Source organism: Ambystoma mexicanum, chromosome 6q, assembly GCF_040938575.1.
Source record: "Ambystoma mexicanum isolate Mex_15411 chromosome 6q, UKY_AmexF1_1, whole genome shotgun sequence".
Classification (NCBI taxonomy): domain Eukaryota; kingdom Metazoa; phylum Chordata; class Amphibia; order Caudata; family Ambystomatidae; genus Ambystoma; species Ambystoma mexicanum.
This window is the reverse complement of record NC_090937.1, coordinates 122,538,284-122,562,899: the sequence shown is the minus strand read 5'-3', so window position 1 is coordinate 122,562,899 and position 24,616 is coordinate 122,538,284. Positions and strand designations below refer to the sequence as shown.

Below are 24,616 nucleotides of genomic sequence, written 5' to 3'. Positions count from 1 at the left end.
GTGCCGGTAAGTGTGACACTGCTGTTGTCTTTGCAGGTGAAGATGCGGCGTGAAGAATCCGGAATGCACAGCGTGCCAGTAAGTAGAATAATGCTGTTTATCTTTGCAGGTGCAGATGCAGTGTGAAGAATCTGGAATGCACAGCGTGCCGGTAAGTATAATAATGCTGTTTATCTTTGTAGGTGCAGATGCAGCGTGAAGAATCTGGAATGCACAGCGTGCCGGTAAGTATAATAATGCTGTTTATCTTTGCCGGCGAAGGTGCAGCGTGAGACACGGCCGCTGCCGAAGGATCAGGTAAGCAAGCACTGCGTGTGAAAGTTCGTTCTGCTAACCTGTTGTTTCTGGTCTTTTGCAGGTGCTGATGTTGTTCGGGTACCGGAATGGTAAGTATAATTCTTGCAGGTTCAGGATTCAAAGAAGAAATGCTGGAACAGACTCGGTGAGCGTTCTGCTGCAGATGCCGGGACCGATGCTTCTGATGAGCCTGGTGCCACCGGCGCCAGGACAAGGTCCAAAAGGTCCCTGTGGGGACCGGCTGGTGCCTAGGATCAGAGTTAGGGGCCTGCTTCCAAGGACGTTGGGCTGATCCTGGCTCCTTGGAAGCAGTGATCATGACAGGTCTGGGGAGCCCGCAGGACTTCCCAGACAAATATTGAAACAGCGGTAAATCATTCCAGGCAGTTCAGAAATATATTGCCCCCACGAGTACTTATCTTGAGTCTGGGGAGCCCCGTGGGAATTCCCAGACGAAGAACAGCAAGCGTTGTCTCTGCCGGCAACTCAGCGCCCCTCCTGCTCCTTCCGCACCGTGAACGCGTGAGATCAAGCGTTTCTCCCCTGCATCTCTTTTCGTCGCACACGGACGCCTTCCTCCTGTTGCCGAACGCGGCCGCCTGCCTGCTGCTCCAAAATCAACAATAAGCCACACCTGCCCGCAGCCGTTGCCTGCCTTTAAGCTGCCTTGATTCTTGATGCAGTACATCTGGCAAGGCACGCACGGGCCAAACTACAAAATAACACAAAGGATGCTGGGAACTGTAGTTTCCATTGTCATTCCAGCACATAATGTCTCAATAGGCGTATTTTAGCACTCCACGCCTGTGCCAACCCTGATGCCTGACACCTTATGAGGCCGAAACATGTCTGGGGATGCGTGTGGTCTCGTGCTGAAGGAATGTGACCTTGCAGTTTGGGCTGGACTGTCCCCTTGGGGCTGGGACCAAGCCTGATTTGTATCTGGTCTTCCCCCTTTCTTTAATGGCATGGCAGGTGAAGAACAATGGTCTGGAGGGTTGCCGGGAGCAATTGCCAGAGGTTTAAGTTTCATTCTAAACCTTCCAGCCATCACCTCTTTGTTTTGGCTTTGTCACCCCGAGTGGAACGGTTATGCTCAGACATGGTTCCAGTGCCTGCTGGGCCTAGAGACTCAAGCTACCCCTTACTGATGATGCCGAAACATGTCTGGGGATGCTTGTGGTTTCGTGCTGAAGGGATGTGACCTTGCAGTTTGGGCTGGACTGCCTCTTTTGGGGTGAGACTAAGCCTGATTTGCATATGCTCTTTCCCCTTTTGATAATGGTTTGGCAGGACCTTCCAGCCATCACCTCTTTGTTTTTGCTTTGTCACTCCAATTGGGGCGGGTATGCCCAAACGTTGGTACCATGCCTGCTGGGCCTAGAGACCCAAGCTACTCCTTCTTGATGACGCCCAATGAGGCCAAAACATGTCTGCAGATGCTTGTGGTTTCATGCTAAATGGGATGTGATCTTGCAGTTTGAGCCAGACTGACCCTTTGGTGGTGGGATCAAGCCTGATTTGCATATGGTCTTTCACCTTTCTGTAATGGCTTGGCAGGTGAAGAACGATAGTATGGAGGGTTGCCCAGAACAACTGCCAGAGGTTTAAGATTAATTCTAAACCTTGCAGCCATCGCCTCTTTGTTTTTGCATTACATGTATCAGCAAGGATTATTTCAATAGGGGTCTACCGTAGTAAGTTGAAAAGTATCATGCACCATTTCTGACTTAAGGGAGGCATTACAAGTGTGTTTGATAACAGGCAACACAGACTCTAGAAGAACTTTTAAAAGTTACAGGACAAAGATCTGCCTATAACTGAAAAAATTAAAAATCAAGGTGCTGACCTTATGAATTGTTAATGGGAACTCTGTGTCTAGAATGGATGAAATCCCATGTCTAGTAAGTCCATACCTCATTACAAAACCATAACGCTTCCTCCTACTTAGAGTGGGTAATTAGGGTCAAGAGTAGAAGGAGCCTTCCATGTAGCAGCCCTATTAGCAAAAGAGGCACATTAAGCCTTCACCCAAGAAGCAGTGATGTACCCAGTTGGAGGGGCATGCATGTGCATGGTAGGTTCCACCTGAGCCAGCGAGTATGCAATGGAAACTGGTTGATGCGAACCCCTGACTCGTGTCTCAAATCAGGGTGTTATCTCAAAAGGGCAACACAACTGCTCGTCCCTGTGAAAGAAGCAACCTTCAGAATTATGCCTGGGACAAGATTCAGGTTCAATCAATACAAGAAGTCCCTAAGATAAGGTGGATTAGCCACAGGAGATTCCAGCTTGCCCAGGTTTCAAGGCTCAGCAATCACTAAGGAAGGCTTAAGACTGGAAACTTTAGGGAGGCATCTGCCAATCATTCCAATGGGCTTTTGTGTAGAGCTGAAAAGGCCAGAGTTGTATTTCAGGATGGAGCCATGTCTCCATTAATGCCATCCCTGGCCCCCATTACATATATGAGAAAAGCCTCTGTGTCCGTGTGTCCATTCTCTTAATTTGAATGACAGGGAAGCAGTGCCAGCCCAAGAATGTAAGATGCCTCAGGTGAACTGCCATTTTGGCAATCCGCCACTCCCATACTTTAGGGCTAGAGTTCATGCTTTAAAGGCCAAAACACGCCCCAGTCCCCTTATGCTGCTGGTAACCCAGGTAACTGCAGAAAATAGAGTTATTAGCACACCGAACTGCTGGAAAAGAAAGCAATTCTCCCGACGAGCCCACTGAAATGTCAAGTTAGCAATTGTATGGTCCTTGATGCAGACTCATTCTTCTTCTTTAAGTGCATTTTCATTGTGTTGTCTTTGGGGACCACCATGGACTGGTTTGCCAACAGAAGTTCACAATTCTTGAGATCTAAGGACACCATCGTGAGTTACTTCTAGTTTGAAGTGTGTACGTTCTCCAAGAATAGTGTATCCATCTAGAAGAGTAAGATGAAAACTTAGTAATGCTGGGAAGTGATTTAATTTCTCCCACGCATTGTTGCTCAGCTCATGGATTGAGAGCTTATGACATTTACAACAGTCGAGGGTCATTTTGCAAAGTCACACTGCAGGCTGGACTGAGGATCTGCACTAGCAAGATCACACAAGAATTTGCAAAGGGTCCCTGATGCCTTGGGGGTGGGGGCTACAGCCCAGGGCAGAGATTCTTTACACATTGTACTTCAATGATTTTCCCAGACTTGTCTGCATGTCATTTTTTTAAAGGGAGCAAATCAGGGGCTTTTGAAAACTCACCCTGATGTCTCAGCATGCTCTGGCACAGGAAAATGATTCCTCGTGCAGTTTACTTTTTCTTTATCTTGGTCTGCTCAGAGACCCAATTGCTTAAGGAGATGGTGTCATTACGTTGGTCCCTCAAAGAAAATGTGAATGTTTGGTACCAGGGTCATCAGTCTGCTGCAGAGGTCCGACCAGGGGATCTTCACCATAAAATCCCAACACCCATCACCCTCTAGTTTGGGGGGTACCCGGCTCCTCTGTCACCTCAACGCTAGCTCAATATTCATGCAAAGAACTTTGTCACACAGGCTACTACTCATAACATTTTTAACTGGCCTATGGTCACAACTGATCCTATTTATGGTTCAGGAGAGGTAAACTGCCCCCTTCCTCATAAACTTTGCCCTCCCTTGTGTAACAAAAATGTCATGGTCCTGGAGACAAGGGACTCTGCTGTAGCATTCCATGCTAAGAGTGTGACGCAATAGAAGAAGATTAAAAATCAGCGTGTGCCATGTCTATATACTGGATGATATTGCAGGGGTCACTGGGTGTGCCTGGAATCACTAAGCAACATGGAGGCAAAGACCTTAGAGCCTTGCAGCACCCACTAGTTTCCTACCATGCTGCAAGGAGAAGATGACAGAGAGACAGACAGAAACATAAATAAATAGAGAGTATGAAAGATAAAGAACAAGAGAGCCAAAGAGAGAGCAATAGAGTCAAAGTGAGTGAGAGAGAGAGGGGGGGGGGGAATTACCACCTATCCCTTCATCTCTCTCACCCTTTTATATGAGAGGGATTGGCTGGTTATCAGAAACCTCAGGTTAGGATCTCTAGCACCAAATTTCCCTCCTCTCTTTTCATTAGGGTGGAATCCAGCAGTTAGCTCGGTTCAGCTGTTGACCTCTGCCTTCTAGTGTTATGTTATGTAATGTTAACAGAATTGTACAGTGCACGTTCACCCAAAGGGTATCTTGGTACTAGAGAACTAACTGTAGCTGAAAGATCTTCTGACCTAGAATCACAGAGTTTTAAGAGAGCAGCGTAATTGCAGGTGGTTCTCCATGCCCCGAAGGTCGGCCGGGAGGTAGTTCCACATCGTTGCAAGCACCTGTCAAGCTTCCCATCAAAGTCCAAGCTACCCAAGTAAACCATATTCCATGTTTGTCTGGTCACCTCGTCATGCAGGAAGCCTGGCCTGCAGACTAAGCAAAGAAATCTGTATCTTCAATGAAAGAATTAAACATTCTTTAAACAAATACTGCAAAGTGGTCCAGAGATATCCTATGGTAGTGTCTAACTCCACAGAAGCAAACAAATACAAGTGGTAATTCTCGGCAAAATGGTTATTTATAGACCTTCCCAAAGGCCTTATAAAGTAAATGTTTATGTTCATGAGTCAGCGGGGTGTCTTATTGTTAGGCCACAGAATTAGCAAGGACTGGTAAAATGACGAATACCATGAAGAATATGAGGAGTCAATGGGCAGAATTGATAGATTTTGTGGTCCTTATCTGTCATCAAAATATTTAGTAGGTGTTAGAAGGTACCATTTCATTGAGGGAACATTTCCTTACTTACGTGTTGGTTGAATTACTTTCTAGCATGTTTGCCATATTGGCAATTGATGTCCTTCCATATGCTATTGTCTGAAATCTTGGTTTCTCTTGGTGCATGGGCAAAGTAAAACCACCACTGCAAGTTTTCCTGCCAATGTTACATTTCATGCAGGGTTGTACCAGCAGTGTACAGTGAGACACTTTATGCAGAAGGGTCAGCACTATGTCAGTACAAGGGACTGAAAGAGCACTTCATCAATGCCTTGTGGACCAGTGGGCAAGGCATTGACTACATGGTTGTTAAATCGCACTGGGTTACCTTGCCCTGCCAGTCGAGAGTGGTCTGGATCCAATAGGGCAGCAAGTGGATGCAGTGATTCACCAGGTCACTTTGTGTATGCAGGGATTTGAAACAAGAAGCTACACAGTGGAAGCCATCCGGGGAGGTTGTGGCACACTAAGACAACAGCACCCACAGCTGGACTTAGTTGCTGCCAACCACGGCTTTAATGGCCTTGCTGTCCTGTGAATTGGCAAAGACATGCATGTTCCTTGCTTTGCACATGTCCTTCACCTCATGGTGACACATTCTATCAGCAATTCTCAGCCTACGAAGGATATGATTTCCGTGGCCCAGAAAATCAGCTCCGATTTAGGCCAGCCCAACATTGCAAGTCACCACAGCATCACTTGAAGGACACAATAGCCTCCTACTTTGCTCATGTTAGACCAGCTAATTGAAAAATGCATTGACATTACTGATTATTGTGACAGTCACAGCCAAGATTTAGATGAGCCATTATTTACCCTGGGTGGCAGTTACTCTCTGTCTATTGTGTTCTGCAAGCATTTGTGAAAACCATGTAGCATGTGACTTGCATTGTGCATCACCCAGTGAGGTAATGCCACCAGTGTTCCCACTAGAAATCAATCCATCCAACTCAATGTTATGCTAGTGCACAACGCTGCTGTACATGAAGGGGGTAGTTGGTTGGGCATACGCGAGGTGATATGACCCAAAGGTATCTATGCACGCTGCAGATGTACCTTAGTGAACTAATACAGTAAGACTAAAAAAAGAACAGTTTTAATGTTCTTTCTAAACGTCATCAGATTATTCATACATTGGGTGTCTGCAGAAAGCGAGTTCTAAAGGTTGACACCCACAAGTGCACAGGAGCGGCCGAGGCCAAAGGAGCATCTGAAGCGATTTACAATCATGGTATGACATAGTGCTGATCTCATAGGTCTCACTGAAGGATGCCATCTCCAATGCTTTTGAAAGAAGCGGGGGGGCTGTGTCATAGAGGGCTTTGTGAGCTATGGTTAAAAGCTTGAAGTCAATACATGCTTTCACCCAGACGCAATGCAGCTTTCCCAAAACAGGGGAAACATGTGCCAGTTTCGGGGTGTTAGTAACTATATGTGCAGCTGAATTTTGGAGGACCTTTAATTTCTGTATGGCAGAAGTGGAAACCCTGGCATATAAGGCATTTCAATAATCGAAATGTGCGCCTTGGTAAGAGCCTATGGTTTGGCTGGCAAAGTGGACAATAGCAGAGCTGATGAAGGATGTCCTCTCAACCTTGTGAGTGGATCCAGTTGTAGCCTCAATGAATTATAAAACGGAATACCTCCTGGCCTCACCTTTCTTGATCAAAGCAACTTTCCCGCCACATGAGAACTCTGAGAATCGAACAGAATGAGACACACTTCAGATTTGCAAAGTTACACCGACTCAGCAGCTTGAAAGGAAATGACCTCAAAAGCAAAGTCATTGTCTTCTGCATTGTTAGGGCGTATGCTGCTCCTTTCATCTACACATCTTCTGTGAACACTACTAATCAGGCTCGGACTGGCCTATAGGGCAATAGACCCATGGCCAAACCAAAAACGCAACCGGCTGGTGTGGGGCAGTTTTTATGGTCAAACAGCAGCTAATAGTTTGACCAGTGTTGCAGAGTAAATATTCTTGAAAATGCATAATTTGCATCACATTTTAACAAAAAACTCCCCCTTGGGTACTTATCAAATATTATCACAAAAGGAATGAATAGCCATTTTCAACTGTGGGCTTCGATTTCATTGGTGCCCGGAACAATTCGATGGCCCAGTCCAACAAAGGCTACTGATTGACATAGGCTGGAGATGGAGACCATGTGGGGTTATTACCCATATAATTATGGTTGCTGAATAGGAATGAGTTTAAATGAACGTGCATCAATCATTCCACAGCTCAGATGGCAGTTGGACAGCTATGCGATGGATCTCACACAAGTAGGCATAATAACCCACTAAAGTACTGTTTAAGTAAGCAATCCATCTGACCAGCACAACTTGAGAGAGTTACAATAGAATCTCTAAGCTGCCCCCTCCAAATGTACCATCTGAGCTAGTCTGAGCCAGTCTTTAGTGCTGCCTGGACTATTCTATCTAGCTACAGGAGAAGCCTGTCACATTTTGAACAACTACATCATTTAAAATGAATCAGTACTATATTTAGTAAGACTTTTTTGCAAGACACTCACCATAGCTAATAGGCCAACTCAGAAGACTGGTTGGTAGCTTCAAGTCATACACCAAAAGTTGGTACTGTGTTGTTTATTGTGGCTTGTTGTAAAACGGATAGCTTTACTTACTACTTGTGGGGTAGGCGAGATGGGACTGTTATATCATGACCATATGCTGTTACCATTTATCCTATCACTGTTTTAAGTCCTGTCCCTAATATTTAAAAATCGCACTACTTCAGGCGACAGCTACCCTATGGAAGGGCAAGGAGACATCAACATGAGAACTGTGTGTGTTTCCCACTATAAGTGTGCCACCAACATGAGAATTGTTTGAGTTCTCCCCATTAGCTGAGGGCTGCTGACTTTAGAATGTTTAGGGTCCTCTCTGCAACATGTGAGAGAAACCTCAGTGGTGTGGTAGGCGCCAGGAAGGGCAAGGGGTTGGTGGAAGATGATGCCCAAAGTGGTCTATAGGCAGGGAAAATGAGATGTGTTTCAGACCATACGGTTGTCACACATTAGATCTCAGGTAATTACATCTTTGTTACTTGCAAGGTTACCAAATGTCTGGTTCCTATCTATCCTGCCCTCCTACAAACCATAGGGAGCCAGGAGGAGCTTGGTGAGGGGTAGGATCAGCCAGGAGGGGGGTTCAGTCCAAGTAAAAATATGGAATACGTATCCCTTACATTTCCAGCTTCCACAGGCTGACTACAACCCCACAATGCAGGCAATATTTGGTGGGCGTGGAGCCAATCGAAGCACTGCTTGCTTGAATGCTGGAGTCAGTGGCACTGGCTACGTCTGGGCATGTTTCTCACACCACTGTGATCTATGTTGCAGTGGGGAACACACTACGTCTGCAGACATGGTGCTAGATGCTTCCTCCGCTCCATTGGAGGAGGTTGCCCTGGTGGGGCACATGGCACTTGTGCACATCAAGTCAGTTGATGCCACTGAAGAATGGAGTTGTGCCACTCTTCTTTATTGCAGAGTTGAACGATTTGAGGGTAGTCCCCTTTGTCCTGCTTTGCCCCTTCCACAGGACAATCAGGTTCCTCCACCTCCTCTGGCTAACACAACTCCTACTCCTGCCTCTACACCTTCTACTCCTCGTGTGCCTCCTTCCAACCTGTATCCACCTCATCCTGTTCCACCATCCTATTCCACTAGCTTGTATAGCACGTGTTCTGACTTCATTGACCTCTTCATGCTCCCTCGCCTCCTGCTCTCAGTTTCATCCCTCTGTTCCACATCCTGCTGCCCCTCAATGTCTGCCTCGTTGTGTCCCACCACCTACAGCATATCCATCTCTTCCTCGGCCTGTTACCCCTCCTGCTACCCATCCATCTACGCTTCTCCTGGTTCCAACTCGTGCTGACACTCCTTCTCATCCTCTTACGGTTCCACCACCTACTCTGAGCCTCATCCTCACCTAAAGAGGAGAAGCTCCCAAAGAGGACCACATATTACATAGCAATTGTGGGGTGGATTGACCCTAAATGTAAGGTATTGGAAGGGGCTTCTACTAGAACAGAGAGTTTCACATAAGGTTTCCTTTTTCAATTTTTGTAGTGGTGTAAGAGAAAGGGATTCAAGAAACACTTTAAGCAAGGGATTCATAAAGGGGATCCTAATTTATTTTTGTTTCACAACAGAGTGAAAGAAGAAAAGCTAATGAAAAGGGAATACAAAATTGCAAAGGCATTCACAGGGGTTTTCATAAAGGGTTTATGCATGTGAAACACTAGCCGCTCAAATTGAACTGAGATGATCTTTGGGATTCTCCACATGATATGACTAAAGAAACCAAAGAGCCGGTGTAAAGAACTGCCATTGAGGCTTCAAGACGATCCATGGACGGAGCAACCTCAAGCTTAATAGTGGATTGACTTACCCGAGAACCAAACAGACTTTGGGTTTGAGGAATGCCTGAATATTATTAGGCCCTGCCTTGCACGGGCACTTTACATTGAACTCATGTCTAATACCTTGAGAGTAGGGAGCTTTATGAAAAATTGGCATGGTTATAATGATGCAGTCTGCCCAGTTTCCGGAGTTCAAGTTGAGTCTCTAGTACATTACATGCTGTTTTGTGTAGGCTACCAGGACTTAAGAGCCAGATATCTATTTCGATCGACGCAATAGTCTACTGTAAAAACTCTGATGGCCTCAACGTTGTCCATCTTGTTGCCAAATTTCTCCACCGGGAATTTCTGAGGAGGTCTAGGTTGATAAAAAAAAAACCTTACTGTAGTGGTTCAATCTGCATAGTGTTTTTAGAATCTATTTGAAGGCACAGCAAAAATGAAGGCAGTAGTATTGCTATATTGCTAGGCTACTTTAAATGATTTTATTAACTTTGATATATTTCATGATTTGTAAAATGTTTTTTGTTTACTTTTTATCTTTTTTTTAACACAGTCTATTTCCTGTGGTATATATCTTTGAATTACGATGCTTGCTTCAATGGTTTATACTGAAAAAAAAGCTGATGTGATAATGATCAAGGGTTTACTTTTTCAATATCTTTTTTTTGCTGGTGAAGGAAAAAGGGGGGTTAAAGGGAGTCAAAAACAAACAATCAGAAAGTGTTTTGCAGCAGATTTCTCGAAGTGGGAGTCAGACTTTAGGGCGATTCACACATCACAAGATAACAACACAGCAAAGGAATGAAATATGAAGAAATGTGCACAGTGGCTACATAAACACTCTTTTGCTCTCTACAAGTGTGGATCAGCCTTGCTCCTCCTCGAAGCAGCCACGTACAATGTACAGACAACTAGTAAGTGAGATGGGCACCTTATCAGCCCACCAAACACCTCTCCAGAGAATCACGGGCAAATCTGTGTGGGTATTTTGGTGATTCTGTTTAGCCCACCCATACATGTCCATCACAATGAATTTCCACATGGGTTTGGATGTGATTTTCGACTGCCAGCAAACCCATCAAAATCTTGTGGGATCTCAAAATGTCACTGGTGATATTCGGTGGGTCCGATTTGATCCATTGGGCAGAGGTCTAACCACCTTTACCAGTAAATAACTATCAAGAACTGAGTCATGATAATTCCTGGCCAATTATTAGAGGTGATGTCCAAAATGAAGGGTGCCTTTGAAAGTGTTATGTTTTGAATGGGGGACAACTGTTCTTAAATGAAAATGGCCACTGGTAATGATATATGTAGATTAAATACCCCACAGCTGCTGACACGTCCCCCATGCTTCCCACCAATGGCTGCTTGCAATCAAATGACACTCAGTTTAACATGGACATTAACACCCACCTTCAACAGAGATGCTGATGATGGTGGTGATATGTGTATTTTCAACATCCGCGCACAACACATCTGCCAACCAGCTGGCGCATGCTTGTCACACATCAGATTGGCAATGCAAGGGGATTATACAAAGTACTCGGCTCTACTTCGCAACCTCGTTTCTTCAACATTTGCTCATCTCAGCACAATCCCTCAACCTCTGTTTTGAAGGAGTCCTTGAAATCATAATTCTAATTTCGGATGGGCAAAGAGGGAAGCCAACTGCATTTTGACTGCAGACAGGCTACTGAGAGGATTGTTGTCGGGCGCTCTGCAAGCTGTTCCGTGCATGTGAGGAAGAGGAGGAGCTACTTTTTATAAGACCAGTGTGGCATGCAGCACTGGCGCAAAGTGCAGAGAGAAATGCACTTTGACTGCATACAGGCTGCTGAGAGGATTGTTGTCGGGCGCTCTGCAAGCTGTTCCGTGCATGTGAGGAAGAGGAGGAGCTACCTTTTATAAGACCAGTGTGGCCACTGGCGCAAAGTGCAGAGAGAAATGCACTTTGACTGCATACAGGCTACTGAGAGGATTAGTGTTGATCGCTCTGTAAGCTGCTCTGTGCATGTGAGGAAGAGGAACTACTTTCTAAAAGACATATGTGGCACACCGTGCCTGTGCGAGGTGCAGAGCCAAGTGCAGTTTGACTTCATTTTGATGATGGACGCTAAGAAGAGCAGAGTGGCTGTAGCGCCTGGCTAACTAAATTACATCAAGCGTCCCGTCGAAGATTTATTCAGTGGTATTGCAACAGCTCCCTGGTATCTAGGACCAGTAAGGTTGGATCTATTTTCTATGCCAGTTCGAAGAAAAAGCAGAACTAAGAACTTGGTGCTATTGACTAAGAGGCGGAATGCATTTGAAAGGAGAGGATTTCAACAGGTGGTGGCCCGGTTCCTTACCTTGATTCCTGTTGTACTTTGGCATTGACCGATTTAGGTGTGTTGTGTGGATCCCGCTTTCCAGGTGGCAGACGTCATGTTATTATAAGAAAGGATTATTGAGTCACTGTCTTTGGCTTTTCTGTTGCTCCTCCAGCAATCAATCTATAATGAAGAGCTTGCGGAAATGCTACAAATTAAGAAGAAAAGATCTTACCCTTTTAGTTAAAGAGATGACTCATGTTTTAGAAGAGGCTGGGACATCGACTATAGAGCAGCCCGCACCACTTTAAAAAACGACCTATTTTTTTGGCAAAAAAAGCATTTGAACTCTATAGTCAAACGTTGCAGGATCTGCTTGAGGTAGAGTGTCAGGAGGGTCTTGTAAGTGAAGTTCCTGTCATGGCAGCAGGCGTGCCTCATTATTGGAAACTTGTCTGAGTAGTTTGGAGAAGGATATCCTGGACTTTGGAATACCTTCTACCAACCTAAGCATGTTTCTGTGGCTTTTCATGCTTCCGGAAAACCCATATAAAAGACAGTGCAGGCTCTGAGTGTGAGATAATCAGAAAGACCTAACTTGGGTACAGAAGCCTCAGTGCCTTTTAGTGGTGATTCTTCCATTTTGGGGTGTAGTTTGTTATCTGCCTTGAATCTTGTTCTTCAAGCCCTTGTGCGGTTATTTGACAATCGAACTTTAGAAGTGAGGATGCATTCACAAGTGCTGATGGAAATTAAGACAACATTAAATGGATTGATTAGTCAGCCTGGCCAACAGTGATCAAGCAATGTAGCCCCGGGCAACAATGTTGACACCAAAATGCTCGATGTCCCCTGTATTGCCATGCACTATTCCTTGGAAAAAGGTTCAACTTTACAACATTAACAGAACTCTCACAAAGACTGGGAAGATTTACAAGGGGACACATCTGACATAAAAAATGAGAAGTGCAAGAATAACAGGCTTCTCAAAACAAAATCCAGAAAAACGGCCTAACTTGTAGACAATAGGGACCAAGAGCATTCTTAAGGAATATTGTACAAGCTTCTCAGCGTTTAATTAATTGGGACAGTAATTCTACCTTTAGTAATTGCTCAGAACAGAAAGTGGTAATCATTCCGGACACTCAGATTGTGCATCGGCTTACTTCCCAAATCCCGGTGTCTGTTGAAGCGACAGAACCAGTTACTGGTCACAGTGCCAGGTTGAAACAGAGAAAGGGGTCAAAAAGACAGAAAAAATCCCCAAAATCCAAGAATTTAAGGAGCTTCGTTGCCTCCAATATGGTGGAAACACGACAAGACATTTCTGAACCTGACATGGTGACTTCGGGGTCCGATTTGACTTTAGGGGGAATTACAGGTCTCCAATGTATGAACAAATGGAAGAACTATTTGAAGAGGGGTTTGGTACTAGTATGAGGGATGACCTGAAGCAAGTAGAAGAAGGGGAGTTTCAGAGAAGGAGGAAGGGGGCACCCAAGTTTGCTTTACAAGATGACATGAACAGAGGGGAGTTTCCCGTGCACGCGCTGTTAGTATTAAGTTTGAATCCATCTTTGGGACGATCAGGATTATCCCTTAAACAGATCAATAATCTTGGCTGTATTTAAAGGTGTTCCCTCCTTTTCTGTTATCTCCTCAGCTGATTTGAAATTGAGAGAAATCACAAGGCCGGGTGTTTTAACAGATGCACAGTGCACTTTTATTCACAGCTTGCTTCTGGGTGAATGAGCTCTGCCCACACAGCCTTATTGTAAAGAATATATGATACTCATTTATCAGGATTGCATGATGATATTACCTCATCCATTTTGTTCAGGGGAAAAATAGTAGAAAAGAGGGGTAACCCCCTAATACATTTTGCAAAGTGATATGTAAAACTAATTCTGAAGGTCAGAGACTGGCCTCCACATCATTTCCAGTCAACAAATATGTTGGTGACTGGTCATGGCTCCCAGACAGCTTGTCATCCTACGTTAAGTCCGACCAGGATTGGACCAGGATTCCAATTCTGAAACATTATCCCTGTTATGTTGGAAAACATTAAAATTGACGAAGTATATTACAAGAAATATGGCTATTAGAGATTCCTATATTTGATCACTTCAAAACCATAATAAAGAAAGCTAAAAAGGGCTTGAGGGGTAGACTCTCAGGTGGGTTACTAATTGCTATAAAAATTATCTGGCAAGGACTTGGAATGTCTCAAAAAAAACTCAGATTCTACCTTGGTAGCAAAACTGACTAATCAATCAGGGAACTAAGTGAAAAAAATGTTAATGATTAATATGTATTGTAAACCAGGCTGGGGAAGCGATGAAGCGATGACCATACAAGATCTGACCTGGATTAGAATGTATTGCAATGGGTATCAATCCATACACTATCGTTGATTATTGTGTGGGTGACTTCAACTGTCTCAGCCCTGATATAGTCTATAAAATTGATGATCTAAGTAAAATCCACACCTCTAGTCAACTGATTCCAATGGCATCATTCATTAAGAGGGAGGCCAGGGGCCATACGTGGGCTACGTTTATGAATAAATGGAACCTTTTTCAAATTAATGGGAGTGTGCATGGAGATTGCCCTAGCCAACCTATCTGGTTTGGACTAGTGTCTAGTTCAACCATTGATTTTGTAATTTGTAAATGTACAATGGAACAAAATGATTCTCTACACAAAGTTTGAAGAGGACGGGGGGGCATCTCTGTTCACTACATAAGGGGAAGCTTTTCATTCAGTCAAGGACTTTGCCCTAATTGAGTTCATGAGGACATGTGCAATTTCTTTAGCCAAGGTAGGCATTGGTGCAGAGTCTCACCCCTCAGTGATAAGGAAGAAGTTAAGAGACTGGGACCACATTGAAAATTGAGATAGTTTCACAAATTTGAAACTCTATAAAGAATATATCAAAACTTTTCAAAGGATTAAGTCACCAATGCCATATGTTTATAAATCCCCTCCTTGTAACCATTGAATCTGTTTTTTAGACTCAGATGTAATTTTCTCCATACTCTTGAGGGTGTTGGACCACGATTGGGACTACGTGCTGAAAGGGGTAAATGTAGAATCTGTAAATCAGATAAATTGCAAACAGTTCGCCATTTGGTCCTGGAAAATCCACAATTATTACATAGAAGATTGTTATATTTTGAAAGATTCAAACATTATACTTCGGTTGTTATTTTGCAGAATGTTTGGGGGAGATTGATGAATGGCAAGCAGCTCTCCCTTACAGTTACACTAATTACATTTTTAAAATAGATCTTCTTTCAATTAAGGGATCTTCCAAGATCTTTTATTGAGCTTAAAGGGTTGATTTTGCTCAGACTAGGAGCTAGGGTTCCGTAATTGGGACAGTGCACTTTAACATTTTTACAGGCTTTGTGGCTACATTAGGTTGGTAGTGAGCATAAACTCAGGTATTAGCACCATTGAATTCTCAGATATACTGTATATAGTGAGCATCAGCTAGGAGTATTAGAGTGCTTGATTCTGAGTTTACTGTTTGAGTATTCAGTGTAATCATCTGTTTCCATCTTTTGTAAGAAATATGAGTCTTTCGCCTCATGCCTCCTTTATTGAAGATTCTCGTTTGCATTTTGTTATAGACAAATGGGTACTATATTGTTTGAGTTATTGATTTTCTGTTTTTAAGTATTTTGATAGAGTCCGTTTATTAAGATCTTTAACCTGGATTGCTTAAAGGTGAGTATTACTACGTTGTTATTTATGTGTTGAGTTATACATTCAACAATCATTTAATTTCATTAGATATTCAACATTGCACATTATAATGTATAATATGCAATGCTGACTGTGCTTTGCTAAATGTGTTTGAATTATGAATTGTTCTAATCAAAAATCATAACACAATAACAACATTAATAATAATAATAATAATAATAATAATAATAATAATAATAATAATAATAATAATAAGCGATTCATGATTAAGATGTCAGAATTTATAGCCAGCATCAGGTAAGTTCAATACTAACTATGGCTGTAAGTGAGGTGCAATGTTCATCTCTCTCATTCAGTCAACAAGTGCCAAAAGAACAAGGCAGTGAACAATGAAGAGTGTGTGGTACCTGACCTTTGCCATTCTTTTGCTAATGGACCAATAGCTGGCTTCATTAGTGATGACCAGCTACCATCAGACAAAATTTATATTTCATTAGGGAGTGTTATAATGATGGCTTCTCCCACACATTTTGACCATGAAAGCGGACAGGGTGTTTGCACTCAGCATTATGGGGAATTTCCACACTCATGCAGTGACTTCTCAATCCTGTGCTAAGGCTGAACTATGACACAACTGACACTAATTTGTTGAGATTCAAAAGGACTGATTTTATTGTAGGCTTCTTCAAGGAAAGGGTTGGACAAACTCCCTACAGGAACTAGGGAATTAAATAGAAACATTAAGGAAACATCTAAAGTAAAAAGCATTAAGGATGGGTCAACATAAAGTGGGGCTCTCCAAGTGTCCAATACCTCTGTAGGTTGACTTACAAATCATAAAGTTCTTAACCTATTTTTTCAAGTCCTTGTCCTTCCCTGGGAAAGCATATTCTAGAAAGCAATATCCAACTGAATGGCGAACAGAAAGTTTCATTGTCAAATCTTAATATGTCCTTGGCCATATGGCTACCCTAAGCTACAACACGAAAGTTCCAAGGGTGGCCAACAAAAGACTTCACAACTCCTAATTCCAAAGGTCCAACCATGACCTAATGTAACAAAACAGAAAATGTTCTGCTGTGAGACCTCTTCAAGGGTGCACTCACAGTGTGGTCCTGTCTTTACTGTACCTGCTTTCACCCTGCCTCTCTAGACCTCTCCCAGGTTTCAGGTCTCTTAGGAATGTCTGATCTGGCTTCCGCTCAGTTTCCATTTTTGTCACCAATAAGTTGAATTCCTCCAAAACTCTTCATGAGCTAGTCGAATTTATCACCACCCTCTTGATCTGTTGAAGTCTCACAGAGGTCTCAACCTTCCGTTTGACCACAAACAGGGATCTATTAGTATTAATTTATGGTCTTCCCCAGATATCAGGTTTCTAAGTAGCATCCAGACCTTGGGTTTTTTAATATTCACTTTAGGACTAATGCAAACCTATGCCCCCCACTTATTTGTGGTCTTTCCTGGACAGACCATATTCTGTCACCCCCATGTTATGGATCTGGTTTCTCTCCTTATGTTTCCCAGTAGTCACTGGTGGATCCTGGTTCTTTCGATTCCCCAAGGGCTTCGGAGGTGCTTCTGGACTTCTCTAGGCAGCTTCTGCACCGAACATCAAGTTATCAACAGCTCACTATGATGCCTTGCAAAGCCTCGAGGCTTGTAGTAGTACCTTCTTCCAGGCAGCGTGCTTCTCAGTTCTCCTCTCTGGTACAGCCTTCCTCCAGGCAGCAGTCTTCTCTAGGATTCTCCATCCAGTCATCACACCTTGTATCAAGTGAACAGGTAAAGGCACATATGCTTTATCCAGGTTTCTCCTCCTTTCTAGGCTTTCAAATCCTCTTACTAAGGTTCTCGCTGATGGGTTGCTCCCCTTTTGGTTTTCCATTCCCATCAGGGATTATTTATCACCCTTTTACTCTCAACAACCCTCCTTAGGGTATTATTGGTTGGGGTCTGATATTGGTTAATTAGTACATAATTTCTATTATGTTAAAGAGGGTCTGCAAGGATTCAAAGCCATTCACACAGGGGTGAACTGGCCGATAGGAAACTCTGGAGATTTCCCCTCAGGCCTCTGCACCCTGGGCCTCTTTTGTGTGGTAAACTATTTCACTTCCAATTTCGTTATAGGAAAAGAGTTGTTCTTGCTGAAACTAGGTAATATGGGGGCACATTGATAAATATTTGCAGTTCCACTTTTGGTTCCCAGTCCACCCCTCCATCCACGGCATGCAGTGCCATCTTGGAATGACATTCAGTACTGTCAGCAGCTCTACAGTGTTGTGTGGTCTCTCATTTCTGATACGTAGCATGCCAATGTATTAGTGCTGGAGAACAGGATCCACAATTGGAGCTTCAGCCCCAGGTATTGCAGCAGCTTCAACCAAGAGGGGTTTGCAACCACTGTGGGTTCATGTGCAGTGTTCAACGGTCCAATACATATCGGTCAGTCCAGAGCGTAGACAGTTGGGACCTCTGGCAATGCTGTCTGGGAATTGAGATCCTTTGGAAGTTATTAAAGAGGGCTATCCCTGGGGCTAAGAGGCTGTCTCTCTGGGAGGATAGCGAGGAAGTGGCATCCACACTCTCAAAGGCACATTGGGTAGCAGCAAGACCTGCCCCATTCCCTGTGAATTGCTCCCCTCAAAGGGGAGTGTGGGGAGTTCCTCGAACCCACCACACTCCACGAAGTGCGTACATGAACAGGAATGGTTGGAGATCAGCCCTGTTTCAGCATCTGTCAGGTACACCGGTCATTTCCTGGGTCTATTAACAGACCTCAGAAGAGGTCTGTTAATTATGGCAATCAAGTGAGATGAAATAAAAAGCCAGCACATTATTTTCAGAAAAACAGAAGGTAAGGAAGATTGAATACTTAAAATACTAAAATATGATACAGCAATGACCATTGAACACGTCGGTCATGGTTCAATGAATCTACAGGAAACAAAATACAATCCGAATTTGATTGGGTGTTTAGAGCCCATAACTCCATCGAGAGATGGCATTGGTGGCAGGATGAATGCTATATAAATTACTATGTGAAATGTATCTAATTTGGTATAGTGTTTGAAGTAAAACGTAGTAACAACTCTTTCTCTCTCTCTTCTCTCTCTCTCTCTCTCTTTCTCTCTCTCTCTCTCTCTCTCTCTCTGTCTCTCACACACACACAAAAGCAAATATGAGGGTAGTAACTGACATGTGCCTTCAAATAATATCTTGAGTTACTAATGAAAAGAATGTGGTGTGCTTAGCCTGCACTGCTCCCAGCAACTCTAAGCAATAATGGAGAACATTTATTTAAAAGAGATGCTGCAAGCACAGTGCACATATTTATGTGTATTGTGAGATGCATTTCTTTGGTAATACAATCAACCAATTTTCTTCAACCACCAGGCAAGTCCCCATAATAATCTGCATTCACCAGATCCTAGGTTCGCCTGTACCTTACCAAATTCTCAAGGGGTGGAGTTTCAATAGCAAATGTTCCTGTCCAAGTGTATTTGAGAAAAGAGAATGTGGATAAGACCTCACCATGTGCACACCCCCCCCAATATCCATTGTCGAGTGGGAAAATTGTGTGCTGTGTGCAGCTGGAGAATTGAGTGGAGCGAGTGACATTTTATGCTTTCCCACTTGAACTTGTTACCTCTGGAGTACTTTGTACAATGTGCCCTTTCATTTTGGGTCCTTGTATCGTTTCATGTTCCCTGTGTACACTGCCGATGGGGTTCTAACCGGCATAGAGTCCCTCACAGGGAATGTCAAGAAGGACTGCAATAATGAGCCAAAAATGTTCTGTTCCACCTTTGGGATTCGCCCCGCTTATTTGGCCTGTTATTCTCATGTTCGCTTCTCAGGAACTTTTTGGCTTTGAGAAATGAGTTTACATTCTGCCGTGGAGCCTTTGTCGGCTTGGCTGAAGCATGCTAGCCAAAGTGATTTACCAACATCACTAGCTCATTGCAACAGTGTAAATCTCCTTCCTCCTACCCTTGTGTCTGAGGCATTCCATACACTGGACTGTGCACACACATTTTGCTCTGGCACATGCCACTTTTCTACTGCATTGCTATTCGCTGTTGATGCATTGTTTAAGCTTCTCGCTCGAAACTCTCAATATGCTGTATTTTACATCTGCTCTTTTTTTGGACACCACAGACATATTTGTTTTGCATGAATCATAGGTACGACGTTGTTACTTCGCAGTTTGTTTTTCTCGAAAAATTGGTGGGGGGCGGGGGGTTAAGGGCGTACAAAGGGCAGGAGAGGTGGGAAATAGGTAGTACATAATAGGGGAGAGGGGGTTTAGGGGATCATCCAAAAATAAAAAAATACAATAAATGTATGAGTTTTTTCAGCAAACTACTGTCAGAAAAGAACTCATCGGAAAGAAAATGGGGAATGTAATAACATAAAAGCTGAATCATACTGATTCAGAATCCTTATGACGATGACTAAGTGTGGCAGAAGTGCCTCTGAGCTGCCTCAGACAAGTTGTCTTGCCAGATTTCACTATATCTGTGTCCTTTCACAAGATTTTACTTTCAATGTTTTTGGATCCTCTATTAAAATGTTTGCATTGCATGCTAGTTGTAGCATCTTTGAAACTGTTACATTAAAACACAGATGATGGCTTATCTTATTGGTGTGCCCCATGTTTTATTTTAGCAACAAGAGGCTGCGTACACCACCAAACTACTTCATTATGAATTTAGCCGTCAGTGATTTCCTGATGTCTGCTACTCAGGCTCCCATTTGCTTTCTGAACAGTTTACACAAGAAATGGATCCTTGGAGAGATAGGTATGTATGATCGATAATCATCACTGTTTTCCCTCTCATTTTATGTCTTGCGTGCCTTTCTAGTAATCCCTCCCAATTGTTCTACATCAAAAAGGTTGATCACAACGACGCGTATCTGGTTGTAACTCTGACTTCCTCTTGACTTATTTCTGGAGAGAGAGACTATTCAATTCCCAAAATAGTTACCAGGAGAAATTCTAACTTACTCCTGGAAAGAGAAAAGTAATAATTCGGAATTACTACTGGTTACTTCTTTGTAAATCAGCCCTGAAAGGTTTAGTTTATGTGTAAGCATTGATGAGCATGTATACCAGGCATACTGATATCTATTGAACCGTTCAGACCTCTGGAACTTAGATCCTCCGGGGAGTTGCCACCGAGGGCCATCCCTGGGGCCAAGATACTGCGTCTGTAAGAGGGTGTCATGAAGTGCCCAAACCTACGATCTGGGGGCACCATTTATGGAAAGGTAGGCAACGCCATTGCTACCTTTGTGTCGTTACTTGCAATGACTGCTTTGTAGGTCTTGTAATTTAACCAATCAGGCATGATTCTTTAAGAGCTGGTGTGCCTATACGTTTTGCTAATTTTAGTAGCTCTTTGTTTTTGCCTTCTGTCACTGTATACTCGCAGAACACAACCTTGAGTTTTTAATAACAGTTGCTTATCATAAGGGTCAGAGGTTGCTTAATGTCACTTCCTGTGATGTCATTTATAGAACAAGGGGCGTCTAATTTAACATGTGCTTCCATTGTATGTTTGTTGGTACACCTGATATGCTTGATTTATATATTTTGTACACAATTGGGCGGATACATTACTATGAGCAACTCTGACCCATGTCTGAATTACTAGAAGTAAGTCAAGAGTAGGTCAGAGTTACTCATTGTAATGCCTTTGTGAATTTGCCCCAATGTGAACAAGAACCACTCTTAACACCTTGAAATCAGACATGGCGAAAAGAGAAAGAAGAAAAGGGAGATTCAAGTCACAGAGATATTAACTGAATTTTTGGTAGGAATGGTAAGGTAAATCAAATCTTACTGAAATGTTGAGGAGGATTATTCTATAGCTTTGATCTGACGGTAGGCCAATATTGATCTAACCCCAGCAATAGAAAGGAAGCAGGATTATACGTCTTGCAGTGTCCAATAGTAGTGGAGTGAGGCGACGTAGCAGCAAAATAATGTTTGTACAGATACACGTCATTGTAGTTAGTCCTATGGAGAAGCACAGGTGCTTTCTAAGTTACGCAGTGTTTCATTGGGAGCCTCCCATACTTTCCTGAGGTCCTTCGTTTGGAGCAATGCCAACTACATTAAACATGACAATATTGCATATTAGATGATTGAAGTGAAATTATAATTTAATTTAGCGTAATTTGATAATGTTTCTGTAAGAATGTATAGGACTGAATATGTTTCTTTTTGTTTAAAAAAAAAATGTAAATAAATGATGAAGCTCTAACCAGCTATATTTAGGATGGAAGTTCCAAACTAGGGTCCGTAGCTGGCTGCACCCGATAGCCTTTCCTTGATGTTAGATCGGATGAGGTATTATAGAATACAAAAAATCTGAAGGATTACGAGTAGTCCCCAGAAGGAGTAAGGTCAAGAATGTAAACGCTGTATTTAACTGGGCAAAATGTCACCCCTGTAGCTAACGAACTTCAGGCTTATGTTTACATCACCCAGAAAGGGATATGGGCACAATGCCAACCTCCACAACACTTAGCAGTGCAACTACAATGGTAGCATTTGCTAAAAACAAACTGTGAAATCAAATGTTGCTTCTCCTCATAGTGCGTCATCAACCAGACCATTAGACTTCTGACTGGCCATAAAAAAGAGCCCACGTACTGGTAATGTTGCATGGAAATAACTAGATGTATAGTGCACTAAGTACGAGTTCAAGCTTTTTAAGCACTTAGCACATGTGCCCACCTGCAAGCTGGGGTGCTGGGAGATGCATAATTTACCACAATCACACTACTTAGTAAAGTGCAGATGCCACAATTATAACCAACTCTGCAGTTCCCAATGTGAACCACCAGCCTGCTACATCATCCCTCCAAGGTGCAGAGCATCCGCAGAAGTGTCTGTTCTCAAAATCTGCTGTCATCAGAACAGCTATTTGTATATTTGCATTGCCCATGTTTATTACACATGTCCTCCACAAATTAGCAAGTGGTCAGCATGTAGTGGAAGGACTTGGGCATACGTTCTCTTTACTTACGTTATCTCTTTACCTAAGCCCAACACGCAGTATTACCAAACACACACCAGCACCAATCAGGCCAGAGGTCTGACATTACATAAAAAGAGGAAAGCATATCCATTGTTACAACAGCAACATTGACAGAATGAACAATTTGCCACCTTCTTTGGACCCTGACATGAACAGTAACCAAAATAGTGATGGGTTTGAAGGTTTTGATTTAATATGAACCAATGCATTGCTCTGGCCAACCTTCGACACCACCGTTTTTTAGCTTGTCTGCACCATTGCAAAAGAGGTCCAGCCATATGCAAATCAGTCAGGTATTGCCACCAATGAGTGCGGCCCAGCCCGAACCCCAGACATATTTAGGCCTTGTTGGGCCTCATCTATGAGGTGCAGATCGGTTCCCTACTACGCAGCGAGTGAGGGAACCACATCTGGGCATACCCTCTCTCACATAGGGACACAAATTATTAACCAAAAAAGTGATGGGTGGAAGGTTTTGAATTAATCTGAACCACTGGCACTGCTCTGGACAACCATTCACACCACCATGACATGAACAAGCCTGATTTACAATACGAAAACAATGTTTACAATGATGCTATCTCTTGGCGTTGACCCATGCTCTGCTGCTTTTAGGCAAGAATCGCCTGCATTGCACAGTTGCTGTTGGTTCCCTTTCAAAAGGATCTCCAGTGGTGGAAGTGAGCGGGAACGGTCGGGAGCGGCGTTCCACTACTTTTATTTGTTACTGTTAACAGTTCCACTACTTTTTGCAATCATCTCCACCATTCCAGAACTGGTACCGTGTTGCTTACTGAAGGTCCGCTTTGTTGTAAGGAACATTTACCTTCATTTCATTTTTTGCACAGCACTGCGAGCTGACGAGAGCTCTTGCTGTGGTGCCCTCGCTTCCTGGAGGAGGCGCAGCCCAACCAGACCACGTGACTGATCATGTGACCCCTTTGCAACATTTAGTGAAGGACCAGCCGCCCGAGCGGTGTATCGTGTTGCTGACTGAAGGTCTGCTTTGTTGGAAGGAACATTTACCTTCATTTCATTGTTTGCACAGCACTGCCAGCTGACAAGAGCTCTTGCTGTGGTGCCCTCACTTTCTGGAGGAGGCAGATCCCGACCAGGCCACGAGACTGATCACGTGATCCCTTTGCAACATTTAGTGAAGGACCAGCCGCCTGAGTGGTGTATCGTGTTGCTTACTGAAGGTCCGCTTTGTTGTAAGAAACATTTACCTTCATTTCATTGTTTGCACAGCACTGCAAGCGGATGAGAGCTCTTGCTGTGGTGCCCTCGCTTCCTGGAGGAGGCGGAGCCCAACCAGACCACGTGACTGATCACGTGACCCCTTTGCAACATTCAGTGAAGGACCAGCCGCCCGAGCAGAGTATTGTGTTGCTGACTGAAGGTCTGCTTTGTTGGAAGGAACATTTACCTTCATTTCATTGTTTGCACAGCACTGCCAGCTGACAAGAGCTCTTGCTGTGGTGCCCTCGCTTCCTGGAGGAGGCGGATCCCGACCAGGCCATGAGACTGATCACGTGATCCCTTTGCAACATTTAGTGAAGGACCAGCTGCCCGAGCGGCGTATCGTGTTGCTTACTGAAGGTCCGCTTTGTTGGAAGGAACATTTACCTTCATTTCAGTGTTTGCACAGCACTGCGAGCTGACGAGAGCTCTTGCTGTGGTGCCCTCGCTTCCTGGAGGAGGCGGAGCCCGACCAGACCACGTGACTGATCACGTGACCCCTTTGCAACATTTAGTGAAGGACCAGCCACCCTTGCGGCGTTAAGCCCGCAGCGGAGACAATGGCACCGTATCGATAGTACTGTTTGTCTGCTGTTTGGCTCTGGGAGGCGAGAGGAGTCCCTGCGTGCATTCCTGGTGCAGTGGCAAGTTTCCATATATACTATAACTATCTTGCGAAATCCCTGCAATTTTAGTGTATTAGCTAATTAAGTTGGTCACTGTGAGACTGTGGAGAAGTTCTCTTTGATCCCAGATATTGTCCTACAATTACTAGTATTTTAGGTACCAGCCTTGTACAGTTGCAAATTGGGACTTCTCATGT

General features: G+C 43.7%; 1 protein-coding gene across 2 annotated transcripts in view; it reads left to right on the top strand.

The window, feature by feature from the left end:
- LOC138515816 (melanopsin-like) overlaps nt 1-24,616 on the top strand; it is an 894,150-nt gene that overhangs the window by 301,549 nt on the left and 567,985 nt on the right. For both annotated transcript variants that reach the window (XM_069630561.1, XM_069630560.1), the window contains exon 3: nt 20,174-20,307. In XM_069630561.1, the coding sequence (XP_069486662.1) occupies nt 20,174-20,307 (134 nt within the window). The remainder of the gene's footprint in view (nt 1-20,173; nt 20,308-24,616) is intronic.